Source organism: Toxotes jaculatrix, chromosome 8 (genome assembly GCF_017976425.1).
Source record: "Toxotes jaculatrix isolate fToxJac2 chromosome 8, fToxJac2.pri, whole genome shotgun sequence".
In the NCBI taxonomy this organism is placed as follows: domain Eukaryota; kingdom Metazoa; phylum Chordata; class Actinopteri; family Toxotidae; genus Toxotes; species Toxotes jaculatrix.
The window spans coordinates 4,003,371-4,029,141 of NC_054401.1; the positions used below are offsets into that span (position 1 = coordinate 4,003,371).

General features: G+C 41.6%; 1 protein-coding gene across 1 annotated transcript; it reads right to left on the reverse strand.

Annotated features, from left to right (window-relative positions):
- Positions 1-163: 163 nt before the first annotated feature.
- On the reverse strand, positions 164-25,375 carry si:dkey-82o10.4 (uncharacterized protein LOC797793 homolog). The gene is made up of 7 exons (XM_041043441.1): positions 25,365-25,375; positions 12,871-12,873; positions 5,379-5,882; positions 4,722-4,793; positions 4,313-4,439; positions 3,908-4,052; positions 164-2,432 (listed from the first exon to the last, which is right to left on the reverse strand). Exons 3-7 carry the CDS (start codon positions 5,781-5,783, stop codon positions 2,348-2,350), a joined length of 834 nt encoding a protein of 277 aa, XP_040899375.1. The 5' UTR covers positions 5,784-5,882; positions 12,871-12,873; positions 25,365-25,375; the 3' UTR covers positions 164-2,347.
- Positions 25,376-25,771: the final 396 nt, after the last annotated feature.

The window sequence follows — 25,771 nt, forward strand, 5'->3', positions numbered from 1 at the left end:
AAGCTTCCTTAAACTGCAAAAGTTTTGTTTTTCTTGCACTGCAAACAACATGAGGCATTTTAAAGGCTCTCATGCATCATTAGTATTCATTAGTCATATTAGTAGCACCACAAATTCACAAAAAATAAACATGTCAGTAAACAAAAGAAGTTTTTTTCCCGTTACACGTCTGTTTATGGAGAATCAATTTCGTTATTAAAATGAAAAATATAATTTCATGCAGAGAAACAGCTAATTTGTCATGTTTCTGCTTCTTTTTGGTGAAAACAACATGCCATCTTTTGTTGGTACACCTAAGCTGCTGTGAAACAGTGTTAAATCTTTGATTGATTTCTTTGGACTTAATAACAAAACCTGCGACACTGCTGCTATGCTTTTAAAAGACTTGAGTAAATACTGAGGCACATTCTCCGTACCTTATCATTTGTTCTGTCAGAGTATTAGATTTGATTTCCAAGCATATTTATCTCGTAATTCTATTACTCAACCTTCAAATGAGAGTCTTACAGAGACAGTACAATTAATTTATGGCTTCTTAGAGCTAAGACACATGCAGACATTCAAACAGACAGAGACTCTCAAAGAGGTTCAAGGAATTGTTTGCAATCAGTTTCGCTAACCAGATTAATGAAACAGGTTGGCACGCATCCGCGACTGATCCACATGTCAGAACATTACAAAACAGTAAAATAACTAATAAAAAAACATTAGCTTTTTGTATATTCACCACTTGTTTTTGTTTTTTTGTTAATTTCCATTAAACTGAGTGATGCACAAGCGTGGTAAATTGTTTAATGTGCTCCCACCATATCCATGAGCATATTGACGTGCTAAGCTAACTGCACTCATTTAATCTCATTATGACTCTGCAACATGCTCTACTGGAACCAAAAAACCCCCACGCAAACTTCCACAGACCGCATATTACTATGCAGGAAAATTAGAATAATCCTCGGCATATTTCATTATGCATGAATTAGCGGCCGCTAATGACAGAATCCTCTCTGTTTGTCAGATATGTTGTCAACATAAATAATGTTGCAGCAAGCTCTAACAGAATGGGATGACACGCAGCATTCACGAGCCTGTCAGACGTGATGTTTTTGACAAGTGACACGTTTCTGGCACCGACCGTGGGCTCAGACACAGGCTCTGTTTGAGTTTGTTAAACAGGTGGAGAATTTTTCTGGTGGAATTTGCCACTCTTGCTTGCAGCGATGCTATGCGACTATTTTCACTTGGTACAAGACTCGTGCTGTGATCTCTTGACGACCCGCAAAGTACTTGCTTTAATAAGTCGACTGCGTCGCCGACAACCATGTACCAGAACATACGCCCCCTCCTGCCTACTATGGAAAATGGATTATCCTGTTTCACATTGCTTCTTATCACAAGTACCAGAATACTAATATATTTGGGCGCCTATAGGTTTCATGAATCCCATGTGGAGAATAGAGTCATGGCTTAAATGCTGCACACTGGCCTGTTGATGTTGAGGTCAGAAACTGTTGGGTGAAATGCAGCAAACCTTTGTACAGTGCTGGCATGTTGGTTTAGTGCTGCTGAGATCTCGTAAGTATTGATTGTGGCAGGGAGGCGAGATTTTCTCTGTAAATTAATGGGTTGAGGCTCTGATTTGGTGCCATGATCAAATAGTTTATATGCAACAAAGAGTTGAGCATTGACTAAAGGATCACTTGCTTTTCTGTGAGCTTTCAGCTGCATCTCACAGTCTTCCTTAGCAACTGAGGGTTGATCAGTTGCAATGGAGATGGCTCAGTTGACATCTATTGTTCCGTGACCAAAGTTTCATGTTGACTATAGGTTACGTGGTGACAACTGGGCCATCACCATGTCAACTAAGCAACACTGCAGAGGAAGACTGAGATTGTGACTGAAAGCTCCAGAAGAAGATAGGACATAGGTTTTTATTTTTTTGGCGACACATTCTTCTCAGGAAAATAAAGTTTAAAAGTCTTCCTCCAGAGACCTCGTCACTCTGCGGGCCTCCGCTAAAAACACTCAATGAGTGTTAGTTCTACTTTGACTTGTATTACTAATGTAATGTAAGGCATCTGAGGATCAAAGGATGACCTTCAAGTAGGAAGATTGTTTCATGTAGTTTCATAAAGTTCTGAGGTCTTCAGGTGTCTGCACAGCTTCAGTGCTAAGGCTCGGGGTCCCGTTTCATGTGATCCAACTGGACAGCTCTTTAGTCTGCTGCTCGCTCGGTCTGTTGTCCAGCTTCATGTTGTCATCCATGGATAAATAAAATCAGCCAATCACTAGTCTTCTGCTGCTGCTGCGTCCCGACGAGTGACAAATGGCCACACAATGTCGAGTCAGATTATTCAGCCAGTTTCCACTGCCAGTGCCAAACAGTGGTGACCGTCCAGTCGGGAGGGGCCCCCCTCGTCAGCTCTCGGTGGAATCTGTAAGGAAAGAGACATGTTTAACAGGAGCTAAGATAGTTTTCTCTCATTTTAAGCACCAACGGCTCCCCAGACTGATGTAAATCTTGCACGCCCAGGGTCTCCCCTGCTGAAAATTCAAAAGCGTTGCATAAGAGCATCCTAAAATCTCAGCAGTGCAAGTTCATTATTCTTCTTTTATTGCTATTTGATTTTAGCTGTCCGCATTCATTGTATGTATGTTGCTTGGCACTACTGAAAATGAGGGTTCTCCCTCAATGCGTCCTCTGAGGCTTGAAATAAATAAAATGAATTTAAACATAAAGGCAGACTAACTAACACTGAGATTCAAACTAAGTTTTGTAACCTTGAAAATAATGAGGTGAGGATTCTGAAAATGGCTTCCTTATTCTGTCGAGCTGTCTGTTTTCTAGCCTTTGGGATAACATTTGAAGTGTAACAGGCTTTCTCAGAGGGGATTCTAAGACCTGAAACAATAGGAAGGACAATCTGGCCAACTAGATAGGTGGGCATTAGGTAGAATAGACCCCACCGTGTGGTCCAACAACTAACTGGATTACTGACAGGAAATGGAAAGAGGCTTTAACTGTTACAGGCACTGGGAGCGAAATTATTTCCTCTTTTTTGTTACAGCAGCAAATCTGGTCAGTGGTTCTTTAAACTAAAATCTGAGCCTCTGAAGTGAGAAGAATTTTACATAATCATAACTGGATTCCTTATTTTTAGACAAACAGTTGTGAGCCCTTTTCCATACATGGAATATGTAATATTTCTGTCTTCATCTGTCTGTCATTCAGACATGAGAGGACATTTTATAGGATGAGCCATTTTACCTGCTTGATATCTGGTAGCAGCAAAGTGGCGAGTTAAATGCTGTGACATATTTTTAGGCCTCAATGAGTGACCACCATGAATGAGAGGGACACTCAACCCTCTTCTCTGAGTGAGTCCCCTTATATTATAGCAGTTATTATGATTTTAGACTGATCTGACATGAGAAGAATTTCCTCAACAAAATATTGTTTTCTTTGAGCAAGTGAGAGAATAATTGACAGAGTTAAGATTAATTCCACATATATTTGAAAAACATTTTATCTCACCACCATCAGCCATTGTGTCGCTGTGACTCTGTTACCCACCCAACAAAAACAGACTTGCCATATGTTAGAAGACCTGCAGGTAACTCTGAGCTTCTGCCAACATATAATTATTTTTCTAAGTAAATATTTGTACCTTTTTAATTGTGATGCAGCATGCTTTATATGGAGAAATAAAGCAAACAGAGATTTTGGAGCAGAACATCTGAGCAAATTAATGATCAAAAATGAGCGCTGAGCGGAAAGAGCCAGCACACACTGCATGAAATAGGTTTGAACATGTCAAAGCTGAATGAGGGAAGATTTGATTGTAATCCATACTTGTGGACATACGGCATGTTTTGCGATGTGTGTGCAGGTGACAAGCTGAGTGCTTACTCGTAGACAGCAGTCGCGATTTTCTTCTGTGGGCTGCCGTCTTCACTAGAGGCCACTTTGAAGATTTTTGTGCCCTCTGGGTCGTCGGGGCCTTCGTGTGTTGACAGGATCCAAAACCTCATGACGATGAAGCAGAACTTTCTACCTGAAAGACACGACCAGAGTTACGAGTTTGTGACGTCCTCCTAGGGAAGAGAGCATGAACAGTTTCATAACATTCAACAAACAGGACCCATTTCAAGAAGTGCTCTAACATTGTTGTGGAGCAGTCTAACTGGTTGTGAACGACCTCAGCTGATCAGAAGGTGACCCTGACAGAAATCATTTTTCAAATCAAGTGTCCTGAAATCACTTTCTTACTCACAAGTGTTCTCGGTGTGTGAGAACTAATTGTACAAAACTCACCATATTGATCAAAGACAACAGACACGTCTTCCGGAAGCACAAGTATAATATCATCCATTGTGACAGCTAGCTGCTGTCTCTGAGCGTTAGAGAGAGCCCTGCACCTCTTCTCAACATATTCTACCATCTGAAAGAACAAAAGAGACCATCAATTCAAAAACTGACAGAGCCATGGATTTTATACATACATATATATAAAAAATATATATATGATCATTAGACCCTTGTGACGAAAACTGAAGTTGTAAAGAACAGATTACAATGTTGGACTGCCAGATGTCGTGGATCATATTCACATCAGGGTGTTATTTTTGGAAGTGACCACGAAGCCCCAAAACACAGGAGACACGTCTGTCTACACATATATCACATGAATACATCTCCAGTGTGTCTGTGCATGACTTGTTACCTCACTGGACACTAGTCCCTTCAGTTCATGGTATCTGCCTCTGGACATCTTGTTGGAGACATGGACCAAAGCCTGGGATGGATGAGGAAGGAGACAGGTGTTTATTTACCTGCATCGTGGTCAGTGATGTTAGTGCCTCAGGGGTGGGAACCTTAGTCTTAAACTGGTTAACAACAGGCAAAAAAAACAAATACACAAACCTTAAATCTTCCACTGAGTGTCTGGTTAAGAAAACGGTCTCACTGCAAGGTCAATTTAGTGGCTGCTCCAGGTCTTTTAATCATATCACACAGTCTTCATCAACAGAATGTTGAATAGATTCAATAGAGTTTTCAGATTCAATAGAATCTGAAAACTCTGGATCTGGTCTAGATCTCGTAGCACCTTCCCTCTGGCTTTTCACCTGTCTCATCTTAAGTTTGACCTCTGTGAAACAAACCCCTTGTAACATCGTGCAAACCACAGGTTTTCATGTTTCATTCATTTCGGAAGAATCACGGGAATCTTTCAAACCAATGTCACAAATAAACTAAGAAAATAAAAGGTGACTTTTGAAGATGCGAGGCCCTTTACATCCTCATACACGGAAAAGTTACCCAGCTTCTTATTGTGGATGTAGTCGGTAAAAGGTCTGTTGGTGCTTCTGTCAGTAGTTACCTGCTTTATTCCTCTGTCAAACTCCACAGAGTTTACATCTAACTCAAAGTATAGATCGAGGAGGAACATGATGACTTTACACCGGATCCATGTGATCGGGTCAGGGACGCCAACCACGGAGATGGCGGGCTGACCGCCGGAACTCCCCGCCGGCTCGTCGGCTCCAGGTCGGGAGCTGTACAGTCTCTGTTTTTGACCGACGAACACGAACCTCCGCCTGCAGAACCTCCGGCCGTGTCCCCCGGGTTCCCCGGTAAAAGTACGCGCACACACAACCGCCCACTGCCGGTGCACGGCCGGCTGCCTGCTGCAGGTCGGGCTCACCTTCCAGGCGCAGACCCCGGGCCTGCAAGCCGCGAGGCCGCCGAGCTCCCTGCATGCAGCGAGGCGGGCGATCCGCTGCATCAGTGCGAGGAGGACGCCGCGTTACATGCGACGTGCGACCCGCGGACCGGGGCTGAAACAGCCTCCATTGTTACCGCTGCTTTAGGTAACCTTATGCAACTCACCCCATGCTGTACCCATAATCCCTATGCTGTACGACGTACTTACGTATGACTGCTGCCTTCCGGTACTGTTGTAAATGCAGAAACGATCAGGTGGAGAACTTCATTTTGTTTTAAATGACGCGTTCAAGAAAGCCATGTAAAATATCACCTCGCAGGACATACTACACATGTGCGCATTATTTCGTTTCAAATAACGATATTGGTACTGATCCAGAGTTTTCTGTCTATAACTGTGTTTGCCAGAGCTTACAGGGAGCACTTAAAGGCAGCAGAGTGGTTTTATTGATAGAATCCAGCAGAGGGCGATAAATATCCATTTATGTCCTCTGAGTGTGTGTGTGTGTGTGTGTCATAAAGTAAGAAGAAACTGCAAAACAAACTTAAAGTGTCTGTGCGTGCTTGTAGGCTGTTATTAATACAATAAAAGAGAACTTCTGAAATGCCAGTACAAGTGATTGTGTACACACACACGCACACACACACACACGCACGCACACGCATTACAGAACCAGTTGTTCCTACGGGCCAGCAGTTTCCGCCCAGGCTTTGTTTTCTGCGCAGGTGCCTAAAATGATTGTGCGAAAATGTGAAATTTGATCAGCAGACCAAAACATCATTAAGTCCCCGCTGTTCTCGGTGATTACAGGTCAGCGCCGTTTTCCCGTCGCTCTCTCTCCTCTCCCTCCCTCCCTCCCCTGCGCGCGCTCACGCGCACGCGGCAGACACCTGCGCGCGGCCCCGCCCACCTGAAGTTCTCCCAACTAATTTTATTTATCAATAATTAGCTGCGCAGCACTTGGTTATTTGAGACTGCGCTCAGACACGGAAACCTTTCCGGGATGTATCATAGTAATTATGTGTGTCAGCTGAGAATGCTTTTTACATCTGCGAGTCGAATGGAGCAGAATATTAACGACTCCACACTGGATGGGATTAATTGTTGTAGAATCTGCAGATGAACACACAAGTGAAAAAGAGTTAGAGTCCAGGCTGCTGTTTATTACACCATAATCAAGATCAGATTTAACCAGGTTCAGGAGGAGGAGGAGGAAGAGGGGAGAAATTAAAGGAGTGAAGATAGGAAGGAAGACAGAAGCAAAGAAGGATGAAGAAATAAAAGAAAGAGGTAACAAAAGAGACTCAAACAATAGGAAATAGGAAAAACCTATTTAAATGTGAGCTCACATTAAGTCCAGTGAAACCAGTACATCACTGCAGAAACCAGTACATCACTGCAGGAGAAAAACACAATATACTGTGAAATTATAAAGGTCTTAAGGATTTTGACTCAGCGTCTCTTCACAAGAGGGCCACAAAAGTAGTTAATCATGTCAGACCTGCTTTTGTTGCTATTGTACTTCAGTGGTGCAGTTTCCCAAACACATTTTCAGTTTATCAAATTGCCAAAACAAATGTACATGTAGTGAAACGTTTGGGCTTCGTAGGGCCCAGGGCCCCTTTCTGTTGCTTCTTGCGGGTGAATAAATTTGAACTTGTACACTGTCCCATGAAAAAGTCGAGGTTTGCTGCCATTCCGAAAGAAAAGTAAGCAAGCGTGAGAGAAAGAAAGCATACGGTATGAACCAACAGACCGGCTTCATGTGTTCAGCAACATTCAAACTGTCTCAGAAACCAGTTAAAAACCAGCCGGCCACATCAATCACACCAGCAGGCCTGTGGCTACCACTGAGGACACAGCGGCCACGTGTTCTGTAATGTTTGTGGGATTTAGAGATTTCAACAACCTGAGGAGGAGTTTACATTCTTCAAATACAGACATTTTACAGACGGTGGAGTATAGCTCAGCTGAATGAATAAACTGGGGGGGAAAAAAATGTAATTCACAAGTTGTTGTTTTTTTTTTTGTGGTCTAGTGAAGTATTACTTTGGTGGATGGGATGACACCGAGGCCCCGACTGCCAGAGTTACTCCTCCACTTTCTGAATGGAGTGTTGGGGTGGCTCTTACTATCTTTACAGTAAATAATTCAGGCTGTGAAGGTTTATCTGCTGCACCCACTGATGCTCTGAGTGTCAAAGGCCTTCAATGTAATTCAGACTCAGAGAGGTGGTGTGTGTGTGTGTGTGTGTGTGTGTGTGTGTGTGTGTGTGTGTGTGTGTGTGTGTGTGTGTGTGTGAGCTGTAATGGTGCAGCCTGTGTCTTCACTGTGCTCTTTCCTCTGCTGAGCCACTGAAAGGCACTGTTGTCCACAGCTGAGCTGCTGGGTAACATCCACCCGACAGGGATGAAGACGTCGCGTTAAACAAACCTCCAGAGTGTGTGAGGCAGGTCACCAGTGCAGCAGAGGTTGACTGTGGTTTATTCAGTAACGACGAGACAGGCTGTGGGACGTATAATTTCATGTTTTCTGAACGAAATCACTCCTTTGAAATTATTCTGTGAGGCAGAATTTGGGTGTCTGACATTGTTGCTTTGATGTTAATGTATATCAGGTGAAATCTGAAGTCAAAGGACAATTAACAGGATGAGAAAGCAGCTCAACAAAATTATGACTGTATCTAAAATAACCCCCCCCCCCCCCCTCATTATATGGTGCAGTTTAGTGTGAGTGTCTGTTTTATAGTGAGCGGTGAACGAGGGAGAGATTTTGTGTTTATTCTTTAATGTTTTCCAAAAATCTTCATTGTCCGTGTGTAAATTATTGAAGGTTCTCTGTAAAACTTTAATCAGAAATTTTTTTTTTAAGAGAAATAGAGTCTTTTGTTGAACTGGTCACAAGCCAAAGATGTGTGCAACCTGTGTCAGTGAGTTGCAGGCAGACAGTCATTTCTTTGTTTTAAGGGTCGGAAGTCACAAGAGGTTGGGAAACATTACAGCAATGTTTAATATGTCTTTATAATATATACATAACATAAAACTGATTAATGTGTTTTATGTCTTTCCCTGCAGCTCGTTTTCTCTGATTCCAGCTTGATAGTTTTGAAAATGTTCCACAGTGAAGTGATAACAGACTCAAAAGAGCAGATTTTAGTTTTTGTTTTTGTCTTTCTTCATTATTGAGTTTATAAAATAACTTGGTCAACTTTTCCGCTGGAAAGGATAGCATGTTAAATCTGAAAATATGTTGTTTTTGTAAATTTGAATTTAATCTGGGCTACAGGTATTGGATTTTGTGTATGCTGGCAGGGAGCCACACACAATAGCAGGCACAGGTGTTGACTAGAAAAAAAAAAGAGAGAGAGCGAAAAGGGAAAGACAGAAAGTGATTTGAATTATCATTGTAGAATGCATTTGGCATCTCTGCAGTGGGAAAAGCTTTAAATAGAGCCACAAAGTTTTATGTAAAATGGATGCATAGATATTTCCAAAATTTGTATTTCTCCATTTTTCTCCTTTTTTGTCTGTTTTTTTTTTTTTTTTTTTAATTTAAGCTTTGACTAACTCTCAATTTCAAAATCCAAAGCTTGTTGATCAAGAGTAGAGATATCTTTGACTTGAGCATGGGGTAATGAGAGAAATTAGCACAAATGCTCTAAGTAATAGTTCCTGATTTTTCCACTCACAAATTATTTTTCAACTTGTTTTTGTATCTATGCATAAATTAAAAAAATCTGCTGAAATTTATTATTCATTGGAGATGTGATTAATATGCAAAATTATGCAAATTAAGATGCAATTAGGCTCCAATTCTCTAGTGGAATTTTCCATTATAATTTAATACAAAGTAACAGAGTAATTGGTGTCACGTGTAATTACGGTTACTCAAGTGCACTTTCAGGCATGCAAATGATTCACTGTATATGTTGGTTATCCTATGCAAATATACCATGTGGTGTTTTAACAAGTTGAGCGAAACACAATGGTTACCCAGCAGGTTTGGAACAAGGTAAAGACACCAGGGTGTATTTTTTTTTACTTTTTATACGAGAGGAGTTGGAAAACTTTCAGCGCTCAGATTATCACCAGTAAAGACTTCCAGTTACTTTCCTTTTTTTTTTTTGTTTTTTTGTTTTTTTCATTTTGAATTTTTTGATGAATTGTGGAGAGGCGCAGACTTTCATCCGTTACCAATTGATTAATGAGAGAAAACTGTTTTGGATGTGACTTGGAGAATCTAGTTTGAGGGGAAAGGAGGTGGTTTCCAACTTGAAACTGTTGCTTCAGTTGACACAAATCACAAGAAGTGTCAGACCGCGCCACCTCCACCTCCACCCCCACCTCCGCCCTTCCACCCCTCCTCGCTCCAGTCGGAGGCCTTTTTGTGTCTTCATTACAACTGCGCCCTGTTTGATCAATGACACTGCAAATGTCACAAGCAATCACAAAACATTACGCGCGGGGGACAATTACGCCACAGCTCAGCGTGACAAACTTTGCAGTCGGAGGCCGGGCGGAGAGAAGGGAAGCGATTATGTAATTGATATCTATTTAGATAGAATGAAAGTCCTGTAAACGCTCGGAGGAAAAAATGTCTCGCAGAGCAATTCCTTCTTGGGAGGCAAATTGATTTTAAATTGTTACATGGCTGGTTACATGTCCTGACATCTTGCTTTGCTCGCTCTCGCACACACACATACACACTGGCATTAAAACCATACACACATTTACACTGACTTGTACATACACACACACTCATGCAGACACACACCCTCTGCTATCTGTCTTGTTCATGATCAATGCTCTGAACAAAGACATCCTCCCTCCCTCCTCGTGCCCCCCCCACCCTCACCCATCCTCTCTCTCTCTCTCTTTCTCCCTCTCTCTCTCCCTCTCTCTCCGCCTCCACTCTGTGTGCCTGCCTGCTTGCACAACTCTCTCAAAGAACATAATCCCTCAACAAAATGGAAACACAAAGGAAACTTGAGCTCAATCCTATAAACGCGCGGACACAGCAGACAATGCCTCCTCCCACCCGTTTCCCCCTATCCCCGTCCCCCTGCATCCCCAACAGCCATAAATGCCCCGTGGCACAGATCAGGCTTTATCAACCCTCCCTCCTTTCCTCCTCCTCCTCCTCCTACATCCATCCATCCCTCCTTCCCTCCCTGATTAGTACCCCACCACCACCACCTCTACCCCGCCCGTCCCGCTGCTGCCGCCAGCATCTCCCATACCTCCACACGGATCGCTCTCCTGTATCAGGAGGGTGGAAGGCCGTTTGATGATTTGGCTCCTGTTTGTGGGCAAATTTATTCAGTTCTTAGGCTCAGTCTTTCATTTGAGAGGCAGTGGTGAGCTGCTACATCTGTTGTTGCAAAGGTGACGTACAGATAGATGTTCAGCGGAAAGTTCAAGCAGAGCAGCAGTTTGACTGCTTGCAAGCTGATCCCGTAATTTCCAGTCACAATGTGTTTTTAAGCATTTATTGATGCACCATTCACTCGTCAATCAAATCAAACCACCGTCTCTGACTCTTTTAAATCTTTTTCTTTTGATTTTTTTTTTTTTTTGTTGATGATGTTCAAGTGTTCGTAGGTGGTGCTCAGCCACAATGATAACTCGGTTGTTCTTTTTTTTATCCCAAAAGACTGTTGATGTTAGCACAAAAGCTACTTTGTGGTTGACAGTTTTCTCAGGAAAAACCTACAAGTCATATGTTGAGTTTTTTTAACAGTGTAACATAAAATTTTTCATGAGCTGTTTGAAAGTTAGCTTACTATTGTGTCCAACAAGCTCCTCGAATTAAACTACTAATTACATAGTTTGTTCGTGCCCTCTTTGGTTACACATGGACGTGTTTTCTGATCTGACGCCCCTCCTGATGGGATATTATCTGTTAACACTTTCCAATGTTGTTGTAAATCGCCGTGGACAAATCATTGTTTTGTCATGAGACAGTAGTTACGGTTTAGTCGTGTTTAGGCACAAAAAAACCCGACTTGATGTGTTTTCGGGAAATATCTTAAAATAAGTGCTTTGTTAAGGTTAGGGCAGTTTCATTCTCATCGTTTCAATAATAAACACACAACTAAAGTTACGGAACAATCGTGGTTTAAAAAAATGCAACACCAACAGTAGGTTGGAAACAGGAAGTGAGTAGCAGCCTCCCAACTTAAAGTCCGATGTTTCTCGCTCACGTTGACGCTCTGTGATAACGTCCCCTGACTTCCTGCTTTGCTCTTGTCATAATTACCATGACCATTAAAGGGCTTTTTCACTTGATTGTAAAAATATGTCGTTTTGGGGGAACTTGCTGAAACAACTGATGCTGTTGTTCTTCTTGGGAGGACAGTCACATGATAACCCAGGTCGTCTTCTTGTTTATTGCAAACAAAGGTTGCTGTTAAAACACATCCTGTGTGACGATTTTACCAGGAAAGACACGTGAGACACACACTGAGATTTTACACAGTGTAACGTAAATTGTGCCACATTATCCAGTGAAAAAGAGCAGCAAAACAAACATATATTTTTATGAAGATGTCTGTTTGTAACATTAAAATCACCAGTATGCACCGGTTTACTTTATCAGACTTTGTGAACCCTGAGCTCTGCGGTGCAGTTGCTGTCTTAATATGAAATCACAATGATGCATGCGTGCAGGAAAGATGTGAACAGAAGATTTCTTGTGGCTTTGACAATGTGGGTCAGTGTCATTTTCCAGCGTTGACTTAACTGTTTTGCACCCGTTTGTTACTGCAGCTCAACCAAACCAGCCAATGCCCCGTGTTCTCCTCCTGAGTGTGATTCCTGCCCGGAGCCTTCGCAGCACCACAGAAGGAGCCCCCTGGAGGTGGAGGTGAGGTTTGATCTAGTCTAATCTGGTTGTCGGTGGGAGGAGGTGATGGTTCTGGGGGGTTGGGAGGGGGGTAGCGGGTTGTTTGGCACCAGTACCGGGACTCTCTGTGACTGTGTGGTCTTCGGAGAACCACTTACCACCCCCGTGCTCTCCTCCAGTTCCAGGCTCTGGAAGGTGAGGCAGGCTCTCTCCCTCCTTAACCCCCCCCTCGCCCAACCTGCTGATTAAATCAACCCTACGCAGGGTAAAGCGTGATAACGAAGGCAAAGTAGGCCACCTTCACTCGCTGTCACAGGAAGAGGAAGTGCCCTGGTGTACCTTCACTTGTGCTTGGCGCCTCGCTGGCGCTACAACCCGTTGCACAGCTGGAGACGAGGCAGCGAACGTGTTAGATCAGAGAGCAGCGAGGCTCACGTGTTGCGTTTCCTGCTACTGCAATTGTGTTGAGTGACCGTCTGAGGCCTGCAGAGCAAAAGGCGCACAGAGACGATGGCTCATTTCTGTCTTAACTGAAATTACAGACTGCGCTATGAAAGTACTCGTATGATTCCGTTTATTAATAACAGTGAGTCTAAAACTGTCATTCACATGCTGTCTTTTGTGCATCTCACGCAAGTAACCCGAAATCACGAGCAAAAAGCAACATTTAAAAACCATGCATGTGTGGATAACTTCATTTTGACTGAGACAGAAAAAAAGTCAGGTAAGTTGATGCAAAGTGTGATCGCACGTGGCTCAATAATTAACCTAAATCAATTTGGAAATTTAGCAACCAAAGTAGTGGAAGCAAAAACAGGTTGGGATTAATATATATATTTTCCTACGTTTAACATGCCAATGAACAAATCCCACAAACATCAGAGATCTGGAATGGCGAGTCCTTCTCTATAAATTCTATAAATGTCTGGTCTCTTTTCATGGATTACTGTCATTTGCCATCCGCTATTGTGAGCGCCTGCCAGGCTGGCTTGCCATTTCTGGGCCTGTGTTTCCAACCTTGATATATTTGCCAAATGAATATTTGAAGCTGTAATTAAATTTATCCCACCTCTACACCTTCTGTAAGACGGCCACCTTGCACATTTCTCACATGCCATATTTCAGCTATTTTTTGTGTGTGAAAAAAAAAAAACACACACCACAGCTTGTTGCCATTTTTTAATGATTTGGAATGAGGATATTTTTACTGGAATAAATCTGATTTCAGGACATTCATAATGGTCCTGCTTAAATATTCAGACATAAATACACACCGTGTGGTGAGAAGAGCCTTCAGAGCTGTCACTGGCTTCATAAACAAACTTCATAAAATGTCAGTAAAAATGACATTAAAAAAAAAATTAGGAGACGAAATTATAGCAGAATTTAATGCATTAAGCAAAAATCAGGCGCTGCTCCTGACAAACAACTTACTATTTCCAGACAGCTCAGAGAAGGCGCTTAAAATCAGCATAAATGTGTCCACATGCAATAACAGAACCCCTCTCATTAACAGATTAACATGTCTACTGTGGAGTTATGTTTTTTTTTCTCCAATTTTAAAGGTAAATCTAAAAAGTTGTGCTCATCTGCGTACGAGGGAGCTTCAGACACGAGTAAGGGTAATGTTTTATTAAACGACGCTCAAACTGTTGTTCACCCTGAGACGCGAGGCCTTGACGGATGCAACAAACAAACAAAAAATTAGATTAATTCTTAATCAACAATGACAAAGCCACAACTTGGTATCAGTTGTGTTTTTGGGACCACTTCACTTATTCACCTCATCAACACAGTTATGAATAAATAAAATCCAAAACACATTTGTAGAGCTAATTAACAAAAAGTCACGATATGTTCAGTCTGAAAGTAGTTTATCTGAACTAAAGAGGAGTTTGTTGAGCAACAAGTTAAGAAAGTTCTCCTTTAAAAGTTCTATGCCTTGTTTTCATTGTGCATCTTTGTGCATCTTCTAAGAGTAAAGTTCACTTTTTTCGGACAGTCGATGTCTCAGTTTGGAGCTAAAGTCTCCACACTCTCGCAGTTATCTTGGCCAGCTTCTTTCTCACCAACAGAGGATCTGTTGACTGATGTGTCCCATCATCGCCCGCCCTGTGAATCCCGTTAGTTACACTTTAAAGGAGCCCACTCCTGATAATTAAAATCTCCAAGCCTCCCAATAATTACCACTGGTTCCTCTGCACTTTTGAATTGCACTTGTGGTGACATAATTCATTAGTGTTTGTCCAAAGAAATGATTTAGAGTCTTTAAAGTGCTCCTCCATGCAGAATAGCTATTAAAGCAGCCATATGCACATATGCTCGGAGTGTTAAACGGTTTGTTGAAGTCAGTCGGGGTACAAGGGATGATAAACATAAATTATGACTAATACACTGCACCAGTGGCTTTTTCGAAAATAAAAAATTACTGACACAGGGAAACCACTTTGGATTCACCGCCACAGCGCCGCGACCCCCCCCGATCTGTGTGTGCTGAAGCGAGGATGTAGGAAGCACAACACAAATGGCTCGGGCATCACCTTGAATATTCAGATGGGTAAGCTAATCGTTTATGCCTGGATACACTATTGTGATTACCTGGCTCCTTTGGCATCACTTCTGAGCTCTCTCAAGGCGATGCACGGTGCCTTTTTGTTTTCATTTGGTTCCATTAAAAAGTTTAGACCACACAATGAGACGTTATGACTGAAGTTCGTGGCATAAATTCATACGAATAATTGTTATTTCCTTTGCTTTAACAACCTGTGATTTCTGTGCAGAGTGTAATGAGGAGTGTGTCTCAAATGAGAAAAGACAAAGATGATTTTGCCACCTAACAGCTGGTGCAAATGAGCAAAATTTCAGTGACTTTTACACCAGCGCTGTCACTTAGTGCACGTTACTATCCGTAGATACTTCTCTGATTTCTGTCTTTTGTATCCCATGAAAACATGGAACAATATCTTGTATTTGCTGAACAAAATTTAAACATCTTCATCTTATGATTTCGGCCTTTTTTTTTTTATCAACATAATTGTAGCTCTGCCATGCTCCTCCTTATGGAAATTTTGAGAATGGATACAAAAATACATTTAACTTAAATGACAGACCATTAGCACGAGCTAAAACAGGCTCTACAGTACTTTCTGACATTTTATGGAGACGATTAACTGAGAGAATGATCAGCAAATGACTGAAAACAATCTCTACTGTTGATGCACCACTTCCAACTGAATATGTTTTTATTGCTAACTTTGACCTGTCTTGTTGCCCCAGCACTCACACCTACACTGTGAAAGGCTCCAGTTCACTGTGAACACGGCCTGATGTATTACCATACGCCCTGCATTCATCACTTTGTTTCCCCTTTGTGTTTCTCCTTTTTTAAGGCAACGGCAGGAATTATTAGCGGCTTAGCAGAGAGAGGCCCCTAAGTAGCTCTCGGGGTGTAAGCCTCTCTCCCAAGTCAAGGCCAACAGCACTCTGAGCCCCCCAGCCCCATTTAGTGATAATATACATGTCAGCAGGGACATGCAATGATCCCTCACTTCTCCATGCTAAATGATCATTTTCTTTCTTACACTCTGTCTTTCATTCAAGTAAATCCACTCGCCTAAGAAAAAAAAAAAAAAAAAACTCCCAGAAAATATTAACACGCTGTCAAACAATAGTCCTCAGAAAGCATGAATCAGCAGATGATTCCCAATTCCATGCACACAACAGGGGATTGTATTGAGGCTACGTGTGTGTGTGTGTGTGTGTGTGTGTGTGTGTGTGTGTGTGTGTGTGTGTGTGTGTGTGTGTGTTAGGGTGGGTGGAGGGGAGCCTCTGTTAGCACCGACACTTCCATCCAACAAAATTCCAAACCCCCGGCATCAGTGCAGAGCTTATGATCTGTGGGAAAGCCGAGGCGAGTTGCAGAGCGGCGGAGCACCTCGCCCGAGTCTCCAGACGGCCTGATTTGGGAACGCCGTGAAATCCGTGGCACCTCTCCTGGCTTCCTGGCTGAACGGCTGCCATATCTTGTGATGGACTGAGGCAGGAGAGAGCGAAGCAGCCAGGGATGAATACGGCTTAATCTTTACCCAGGCCACATGTGTGTGCATGATAACATGGTTGCTTTCTTCCTGTGCAGGGTTATTCTTCGCCAGCTGCCAGGTTAGCTGCCTCGCACAGCCGTGTTTCGCTGCGATATTTGCCCGCTGTAAAAAGAACTATTGCACCTAAGGTGGGGGCTAATGCATGTTTTTGGAATTGGCGGTAATTCCTGACACATTTCGAGAGACAGATAGGGTGTCTTATAGCAAATGACAATATATGTAAAGACACCTAGCTTCCCCCCCTCTTTTAGTTCCTAATATTTTATTTGTGAGGAGCCTCCTTATGCCGGGGATAGAGGCTATTTTTGTAATTAAACGGCGACGTCGTGATCAAAAGCAGCTAGACGTGCAGCAAAAATACCTAAACACACATTTAAAGTGGGGCTGAAGGTCTGCAGACATAAAGAAAACGCTATTTTTGCGACATAAGATCACAGCAGGTTCCTATACAGGATAAATACACATCTAAATGCGTCTGCACTAAATGGCTGTTAATTTTTCGGATTTTGACTTCGCTGAATTTACGGGCAACAAAACGCATCAAAATAGCTTTATCCCCCATTCTTTACCATTTGTAATGTCTGGATTTATGTATATTTGTGTGTGTGTGTGCGTGTGTGTGTGCTGTATGCAGGTGCTCTTCACTCCATACATTTTTCTGTCATCTACATTGGCTTTAGTGCAATCACTCCGGCAGCTTGGTGTAAATTTCCCTCCTTTCTTTCCTCCTCGTATAAACTTTCTCCCCCTCCGCTCATCTGCCCAGCGACACAAAGCCCATCTATTATGATTGCATTACCATAAATGATTTTATAACATCTGCTTGTCAATAATTATCGTACAAATTCTCGTGCCCTCTGACCCGTGCTCTGAATGAACCCCAGGTGTAAGGCACTGTTGGGCTAATGAGTAGCTCCACGCTAGCACATTGTCCCCACATCAGTGCACACAGCCACCCAGCCACTTCAATTAGAGCCTGGCACAGTCCTTAATATTAGCCGAAAATTGAGGAATCATGCCCTAATTGAAAACATTGCATTCAAGAAGAGGACGGCTGTAAGTAAATGGTGAGGATATTTGATCTGATATCAGGAAGGATGCACAAACGGCTGTTCCTCCTGTACAAGGAGAATATTGAGATTATGGTTCAGGTTTTTCAAAACGTACATTCTTTGTCATTTTGTCTGTTAATAACCAGTTTTGTGTATTTGGACACCAGCTGCATTAACGAGAACAAACAAGCACAACAACATTTGACTATTTCTGAGGGAGAAGCATTGAGACTGGCCCGATGCTGAAGCCTGAGCAAAATCAAAATCAAACTAAAGAATGAAACCCCCCCATTCAGCATTTGTGAGTATCTAGATAATTAATGAACTGATCATAACACACAGGGACACACTATGATGTAGCTGTAAGCAGACACAAGGAGATTTATTCAGTGTTTGTTAATGTATTTGGTATATAGACAGCTGAATAATAATGATTCCACATCATGTAAATTGTATTTATATAAAATAATTATTCATATATTACATAGAACAATAATTTAATAAGCTATTAATTACATTAATGCTGTTATTAATAAAGCATTTGCTTTTACACAGTTTTTCTTCACTCTCTATGGTAAGTGTGCAAACGCCGTCCACAAGATGTGGCTGAAAGTTTCTGCACAAATCTATGATCCATTATTATTACAGCTGTGCGAAGTGCTTATACACCAGCCTGCGTTATAGGATAAGATTTAATTGTAGACAAATACATTTACGCATTTCCAGTAAACAAATTAAAGTATCTTTACTATATGTCAGCTTTATAACTGCATTACTGATTTAAACAGTTGTGTTCATATAAAAGTTTTAACCTACATTCAAATACTAAATAGGCAGGACGAAAAAAGAAAATGTTGCTTCTTTAGTAAATTTTGGGATGATAGTGTATGAAATTAATTTGACTATTTTGCATAAAGAATAAATAAATAATTGAGATGATAAAGATTCATTCAAACACTACAAATAGCCCAATATTAAAGTTTTTTGGCTTTACTTTAGAACAATGTGTCTGACTGTGACATGAACAACTCAATTACGGCAACATGAGATATTATAGTTCAGTATGTCGAGACGTATCACACCAACTCCTGCATATTTGTGGAGTTAAACATAAATGAGTGAGGCCACGCCAACTAAATTCTCCACAAACATCCTGATGGCAACTATCTAATAACAAAATGAAAACAAACACAGTACAATCACTAATGCCACATGCTCACATTACAAACCATTATTCAAGTGTTCAAAGACAGCGAAGTGCATCAGTCTATTACACAAGCCTGTTTCTCCCTGAACAGCAGTCTAGTTGCTCTGTAGCAGACACAACTGCAATGTCAGATGCAGTCCTAATTGAAAAGTTAATTAACTTTTTGAAGCCATCAGCTGTCATTCCTGCAAATCAGACTCCAGTGTGGCCTCCTGAGACCAACTTTATATCAGTCTTAATGGCTGGGGACCCTCAGCTTGGCTACATGGGAACATTTGGTCATTGAAAGTACCATTTATAGAGTATTGTTTAATTAAAGTCAAATTAAGAGAACTGTATGCAGAATTTAATTTCTGGTATGAATTATTGTCGAAAACAGAGTGCAACTCAGATAATCAAACTTTTCATTATCCTCTCCGCCCTCCTGAGGTACCTCCGCTGCTTCGCTCCACATCTTTGTTGACGACTCCCTAAACATAAATGAGAGGAAGCTACCCACAATGCACTGCATATCTACAAGTTTTCCCTCACACATAAACTTCCTTCTGTCGAACATTTTTGTTTTTTAAGAGACAAAAGCTTCTTCTTGCAGTCCCGTCTGGAGCAGATAACAGCCTGAAAGTGTTTCTATAGGTGATATGTGAAATTCTATGTACATTATGAGAACCGCCACGAGAACCTAGGTGGTCTGCTGGCTCACCTGTATAATACCTGCGTGATGTTAGAACCATGCCCAAATAAACCAACAAAGTGACAGTCAGTATTCTCTTACATTGTCTTAAGCCTGTATTTATTAAAAGTTGTGTGTCACTTGTGTGCCTGAAATCAGATTTTATAAATCAAATCAGACATATATTTTTTTGTTTCCCCCTTCTAAGACTGCAAATAGATTAAGGGTACATCAGAAGTTCTGCTAAATCATTTGTGCTTCATGTAGTTATATTTGTAGTAAAGATAAAAAGTGAAAAAAAAAAAAATCAAACATTTTTGTTAATGCTTTAAGAGTCTTTCTGTTTCCAATAATTCCCTAAAACAGGTCTGATTTGTAACTGTGTATTTACAGGAAAGCTCCTGGAGAGAACTGTAATTTTTGTACTAATTAAAGTAATAATACTAATCAAAGGTTTACCTATAGACAAGCATGCAATTCAGCACACATGGATAATAAGGTTACTAATATGAATAAGTATTTTGGTAGTAATAGTATTTTTGGTTTAAATCGGATGTTTCTTTCTCTGGAAACCATCAACTTCTTTTTCACTCAACACAACTAAATAAAGTCACTGTCTGAGAACATTGTCCAGTTTCTCTATAATTAGCTCCAATTTACAGTTGTTTTTTTTTTTTTTTTAACTAACATTATTTGTAAATTACAGAAAAGGCCAAACTTTTCACATGAGTATTGATTTGTCGGAGTTGAATCTAAAAACATTTGTCCATCCACCCATTCTACTTCCACACCCTTACTTTCCGCTGTGCTATTTCAGTGATAAAGTATTTCCTGTCAGTTTTGTCACACAGTCTTTCTCTCTCTCCTTGCCCCCCGCCCCCCATCATGCTGATGGTTTCATGCTGACTTCTGAATTCAGGCAAATCCTGTGAAATTCAGCGGGACGTGAGTTAAAATCCTGCTGAAAATCCTGCTGCCTGGTTTTAAAGGTTTTGTGGAGACGGATCCTCCCATGTTGTTTCTGGGGGTCAGCACAGGTTTAATTGATTCTCCTTCTCCCTCCATCTCTTATTAAGGCCACAGCGGCTCTCCATGGGAACTGCTAATTGGCCCTCCCCCGTGGCCACTTGGAGAAGCAGGCAGACGTGGCCCCGTAGACACTTCGGTTGGTCCTCAGGGACGATGGTGGATAAGAGATTCACGCCGACTATGCGGCTCTGTGGATCTGCTTCTTTAGGGACGACAGTCTGATGTCTCACTCCTTCACCATCTGGACACCACCAGATTTACAGACGAACCGATCGGGACCAGAGAGACTCAACGTGACTTTTAGACCACCTCTGTATGTTCACGCTGATGTGTGTGAGTGTGTGTGTATGTGTGTGTGTTCTTATACTTCTGTCTTTGTGAGGACCAGTTTGAGTTTCAGACTTTAGGAGGACTTTTAGAAAACGAAGGACGTTTCTGAAAAATGTTTTTGGAAAGTGAAAATGTTTCTGAAATTGTGAAGGTGTTTTTGAAAAGTGAAAAACACACAGATTTCTAGAAAATTAAGTAGCTTGTTAAACAGTGGAGACATTTTGAGAAAACGAGAACATTTTTGAAACAAGACAGTTTCAGAAAGTGCAAACACTTGCAAAAGTGAGAACATTTTTAAAAATAGAGGATGTTTTTGAAAAGTGAGAGTATTGGAAATTGAGGACATTTCTACAAAATAGAGACATTTTTGTAAATACATACATTTTTGGAGAATGTAGATTTACTTTAAAGTCATGACATTTTAATACAGGTGCAGACATTTTAGAAGGAGGGTATGTGCAGACATATTTGAAACAGGGTGACCTTGTCAAGCGATGAAGACATTTTCTAAAAGTGAGGACAGGAAAATGAGAACATTTTTAGAAGCTTTTGAGGTTGAAGTTTTGCTTTTGGGGTTAAATTCGGTTTAGATTCAGGTTTGAGACTAAGAAATACTTTCAGTATCATCAGTGAAGTCCTCACAAGTCAAGAAGTACAAGGGCGAGTGTTTATGTGTGAGAGAATGACAGAGACAGAGACATACAAAGACAAAGTGTGGGAGTACATGGGATAATTTAAAGGTCGTGTTTGTTGTGGGCTTGGCATGTGCCTCTGTATGTGTGTGTACTTGTACTTCTATCTTTGTGAGGACTTGAGCGATACAGCCCTTACAAGGTGAGGACATTTTGGGAAAGTGATTACATTTTGGCTGGTCCTCGCTTTCTGACACACCTTCAAAGGGATTAAGACTTGTTTGTTGTTTGAGGATTGAGACTTGGTTTTAGGGTTCAGTTCAGAATTAGGTTTAGGTTAGGGTTAGGGTAAGGGTTGGGGTCAGGCATTCAGTTGGGATGCTTAGGGTAAGGGGCTAGGGAATGCATAATGTCAACGAGTGTCCTCACAACTGATCTAAGACAAGTATGTGCGTGTGTGTGTGTAAATGCCCTAAATTCTGTTGTGAGCACATGTGTTCGTCAGCTTGCTTTGTGTGAGTGCTTGTCTGCCTGTGTGTGAAGGGACATTAGCTTTCGTGTGTTTGTGTAACTGACCTTGATGTTTGTTACTCAGAAGTGAAGATGAACAGATAGGCAGCAAGCTTCACCTCAGTTGTTCTTCTTTTCTCGCTTCCCTTCAACCACAGAGACACAGAAGAAGATGTTCCGTTTATTCCATATCAAACTGAAGTTTACTCTTAGTCTGTGCATCCTGTCTGCGCTCGATATAAAACCAGCACATTTCCTCGAATATGACATTTAAATCTCTTCAGGTAAACTTTAGTAAGAAGAGCTGGAAGGCAGTGCAGGAAATTTTTTTCTGCCTCTGGTCAAAGAGATTTTCTTTTCTCACATTTAAAAAAAAAAAAAAAACCCTATCAACAATGCAACACAGAGAAAAGAAAACGGTTTCATATGCACAAGTTGAGATATTCTCACGGTGCTGAAAGACTGAGGACGCATAATTTTTTTGTAACTTGAATAATATCAAAACATTCACACCACTGTGACTCAACAAGGGCCCGTGGCTAAAACTTTGTCTCTCAGTCTCTTTGTTGTGGCATGTGTTTTTAATGAAATGCCCCAAATTTACCTGAAGCGCTTGTCACCACTTTTTCAGTTTCATTTTTTGTAGACCATCAAACGGAAATCATCTGAGAGTAAAGGTTTTCCATTGTCTGTGTTTACATAATCATAACATGTAAAATAATTTTAAAAAAATGACTGTTTTTTGAGGTTTAAATATCTATGTGACCGCTGTTAGAGCAATCACTATCTTTTCTCCGCGGAAATCGTTTGAAAAAAGGAAACATCCTGTGCAAAAAAAAAATCATATCAAAACTCACCAGTCATAATGGCTGTAAAACCACAGCTAAGTTACAACTGTGCAGGAAGAGCGGAATTGAAAATGAATCAGGCGTGAAGTTTCTCAGCATGAGTACAGAGAAATCACAGTGGATTCCAGAGAGAGCCCTGGAGTCAGGATTAGCGTTTGAAGGCTAAATGGTGTTATCGGTTCTGATTAAGGAGCATGTACGTGGTACTCACTCCACCTCTGAGACAGCCATGGATGTCAATAGGGCTAATTGGCTCATTAGACCAGGTATTTAACTGCAGCTATAATCATTCTGTGTCATCACTTAAGCCCTGGTGGAGCATGAGGGGCTCTGGCGATTGAGTACCCCCCTAACCTCTGAAATAATCTGAGATACGAGATGGAGAGGCTTGTTTGACAGGAGGAGTGCAGGGTGGCTCATGATATCTTTAGCTGTGCGGATTTTCAGTTTAGCTTTCAATTCAATTTTACTTTTCCAGTGAAGAGATGAAAGGGAGAATCTACCCTAAAACAGTAAACAAAAAAAAAATGTTGATGTTCTACTTTTCTTATCACTGTGGATATTTACCTAGAGACAACAAGACATCACGTCCAGATATTTCCAACAAGTACTGCAACAACTTGACTGTTTTCAGTGAAACTCTAAAGCCGGGAACAGAGTCAGAAATTGTTGAAACAAAGACTAGAACCTAAACATGCAGCAATCGTTTTTCCCCAAAATACACCAAGGTTTTAACCAGACAGTGGATTGCACTGAACAACCTGCGCAGTATGATTAGAGGTCCAACACACGACGAGCTTCCAAAGCTTGTAGGAACATGAATTCATGCATGTGACTTTTAAATTAAAGAAAAAAAAAACTTCCATGTCGTTTGAACAATGAAACATATTTGTGGAATTGGTGTGAACATAGAGTCTGCAGAATTTACAGACCAAGTAAACTTTGTATGAGTTACTCTCTCTGTCACTCAGAGCATGCCACGATATTTGCTCTTCCAGTCACATGTGCAATGTGAATGGATGGTTCATGATTTTATCTTGACAGCTTCATGTTTCTATCATCTAACTCTAAAATCTCTGTCTGGTTGGTTCTCTGGGTTTTGATTTTCTCCACAACCGCTCATCTGATCAACTTCAGACGTGGCGGGTGTGTTTCTGAGGACACAAGGAAGTGCAATGTCGAATGTGACTTTTTTTGGATGAGCAGTTCTCAAGATGTTAGATGTTACTTTTCTACATGTTACTTGACGTAAAGAAAAAGGTGGACCTACACTATGAGGCCCCTATGAGGACAGTTAAAGCAGTCAGCCTGGGGCTGCAGTTGTTTGCCACAGACCTGTTTTTAATGTTTGCATTTTTATTAATCATAATCACAGTCTTTCACTACATGTAATCATAACATAGATGCCACAGATACTGTAGAAAGACAGAACGTTAAAAACATTGTTGTTAAATGTAATCTAGGATTGTTGGTCTAAGGTCTTCCACGCTAGTCAGATTTATTTATCTTACACTTTAAACACAACACAGTTTATATAAAGTGCAGTGCATTAAAATACATGAGGCAGAAAACAAATATGTGCTAATTCAACACACCCACAGTCAAAACAAGAACTTGGATTCAGTTAAAAGCCAACAAGTGAAGGTGTCTTTTAAGTTGCTTAAATATATCAATGCTCGAGATAATCAAATATTTGGCAAGACGGAGCTCCCTAATTTTGATGCGGCCGCTGAGGAAGCTCTGTCAGCAAATCATAACTGTAATAGTTCTAACAATTATAATGTGTACCCACCCCTGAACTACAATACAGGCAGATGAAGTGGGGTTGGAACAACAGGAAGACCAAAGGAAGTAATTTTATCACAAATTTCTTTCTGGGATGCATTGAGCACAACAGATGGATGAAAACATTTATTGAAGGTTGAAGTATTCCTTGAAATCAGTAAAGGCTTGTATTGTAGGCAAATTCATTTGATCCAATACATGACAAAGTCAAATGAAAAACAAAAGTGCAACACTACTAAAACTATACAGAAAAAAAAATCTGAGAAGTTGGGACTGAATTCATCTTCTTGCCACAGTGTTTGTTTTCCCGTTTACACAGTTCCACACATCCGTTGGAAACTCGTGCCATCACTGCCATGGTCTTTGCTTAGAGGATGGGATGGGGGACGGGGGCGGGGGGGAGGATGGTGTCCTGAGGGCCTGTGGAAGCTGGCATGGCGCTGACCACACCACCGTTTCCTCTGAAAGGAATGTCTGGTGTGGCATCAGTCACTGCTGGCATTCTGGAGATGGTCTGCCAGTCTCTCAACATTGTGCCACCGCTGCACACAAATACACAAACACACACACACCGAGAAACATAGACGTGTCACACTCGGCTCCCACCCTGTGCATGGCAGTGATAGGCAGAGGACGAAGAGCGCACATCCTTATCGACGCCAATCCAGATGAACCTACAGACACGCTTCCCCAACACCCCAGACCCACTCGCTGCACAGTTGGCCACCATTAGCCTTCTTTTAGCTATGACAGTCCTAAGGCTAAGGGGAGGGGGGGGGGCACCAGTGCCAAGGTGCACTCCTGATTTGCTACATTTCCCAGGGCTATGGGGCCTCTAGGCTTACTGGCCCATGGAGACATAAGCCCCGGCCTCCCTGGAGGCTCTCGACCAACCCAGATGCTTGGCATGGGCCGAACCGCCCAATGGGAGCGGTCCAAGAGCTGTGGATGGCTATGATATGTTTCCACCGAGGGCAATTTCAATCATGTGGAATTTCGATGGATGAAAGGAATGTGTTTCACTGGGGGTGGACTGAACAAG

Coding starts and splice junctions, on each gene's coding strand:
- si:dkey-82o10.4 (XM_041043441.1), bottom strand. CDS start 5,783: ATGCAGCGGATCGCCCGCCTCGCTGCATGCAGGGAGCTCGGCGGCCTC. Junction 4,794..5,378: donor TTGACAGAGGAATAAAGCAG/GTAACTACTGAC, acceptor CATCCATCCCAG/GCTTTGGTCCATGTCTCCAA. Junction 2,433..3,907: donor ATCGCGACTGCTGTCTACGA/GTAAGCACTCAG, acceptor CTTTCCTTACAG/ATTCCACCGAGAGCTGACGA.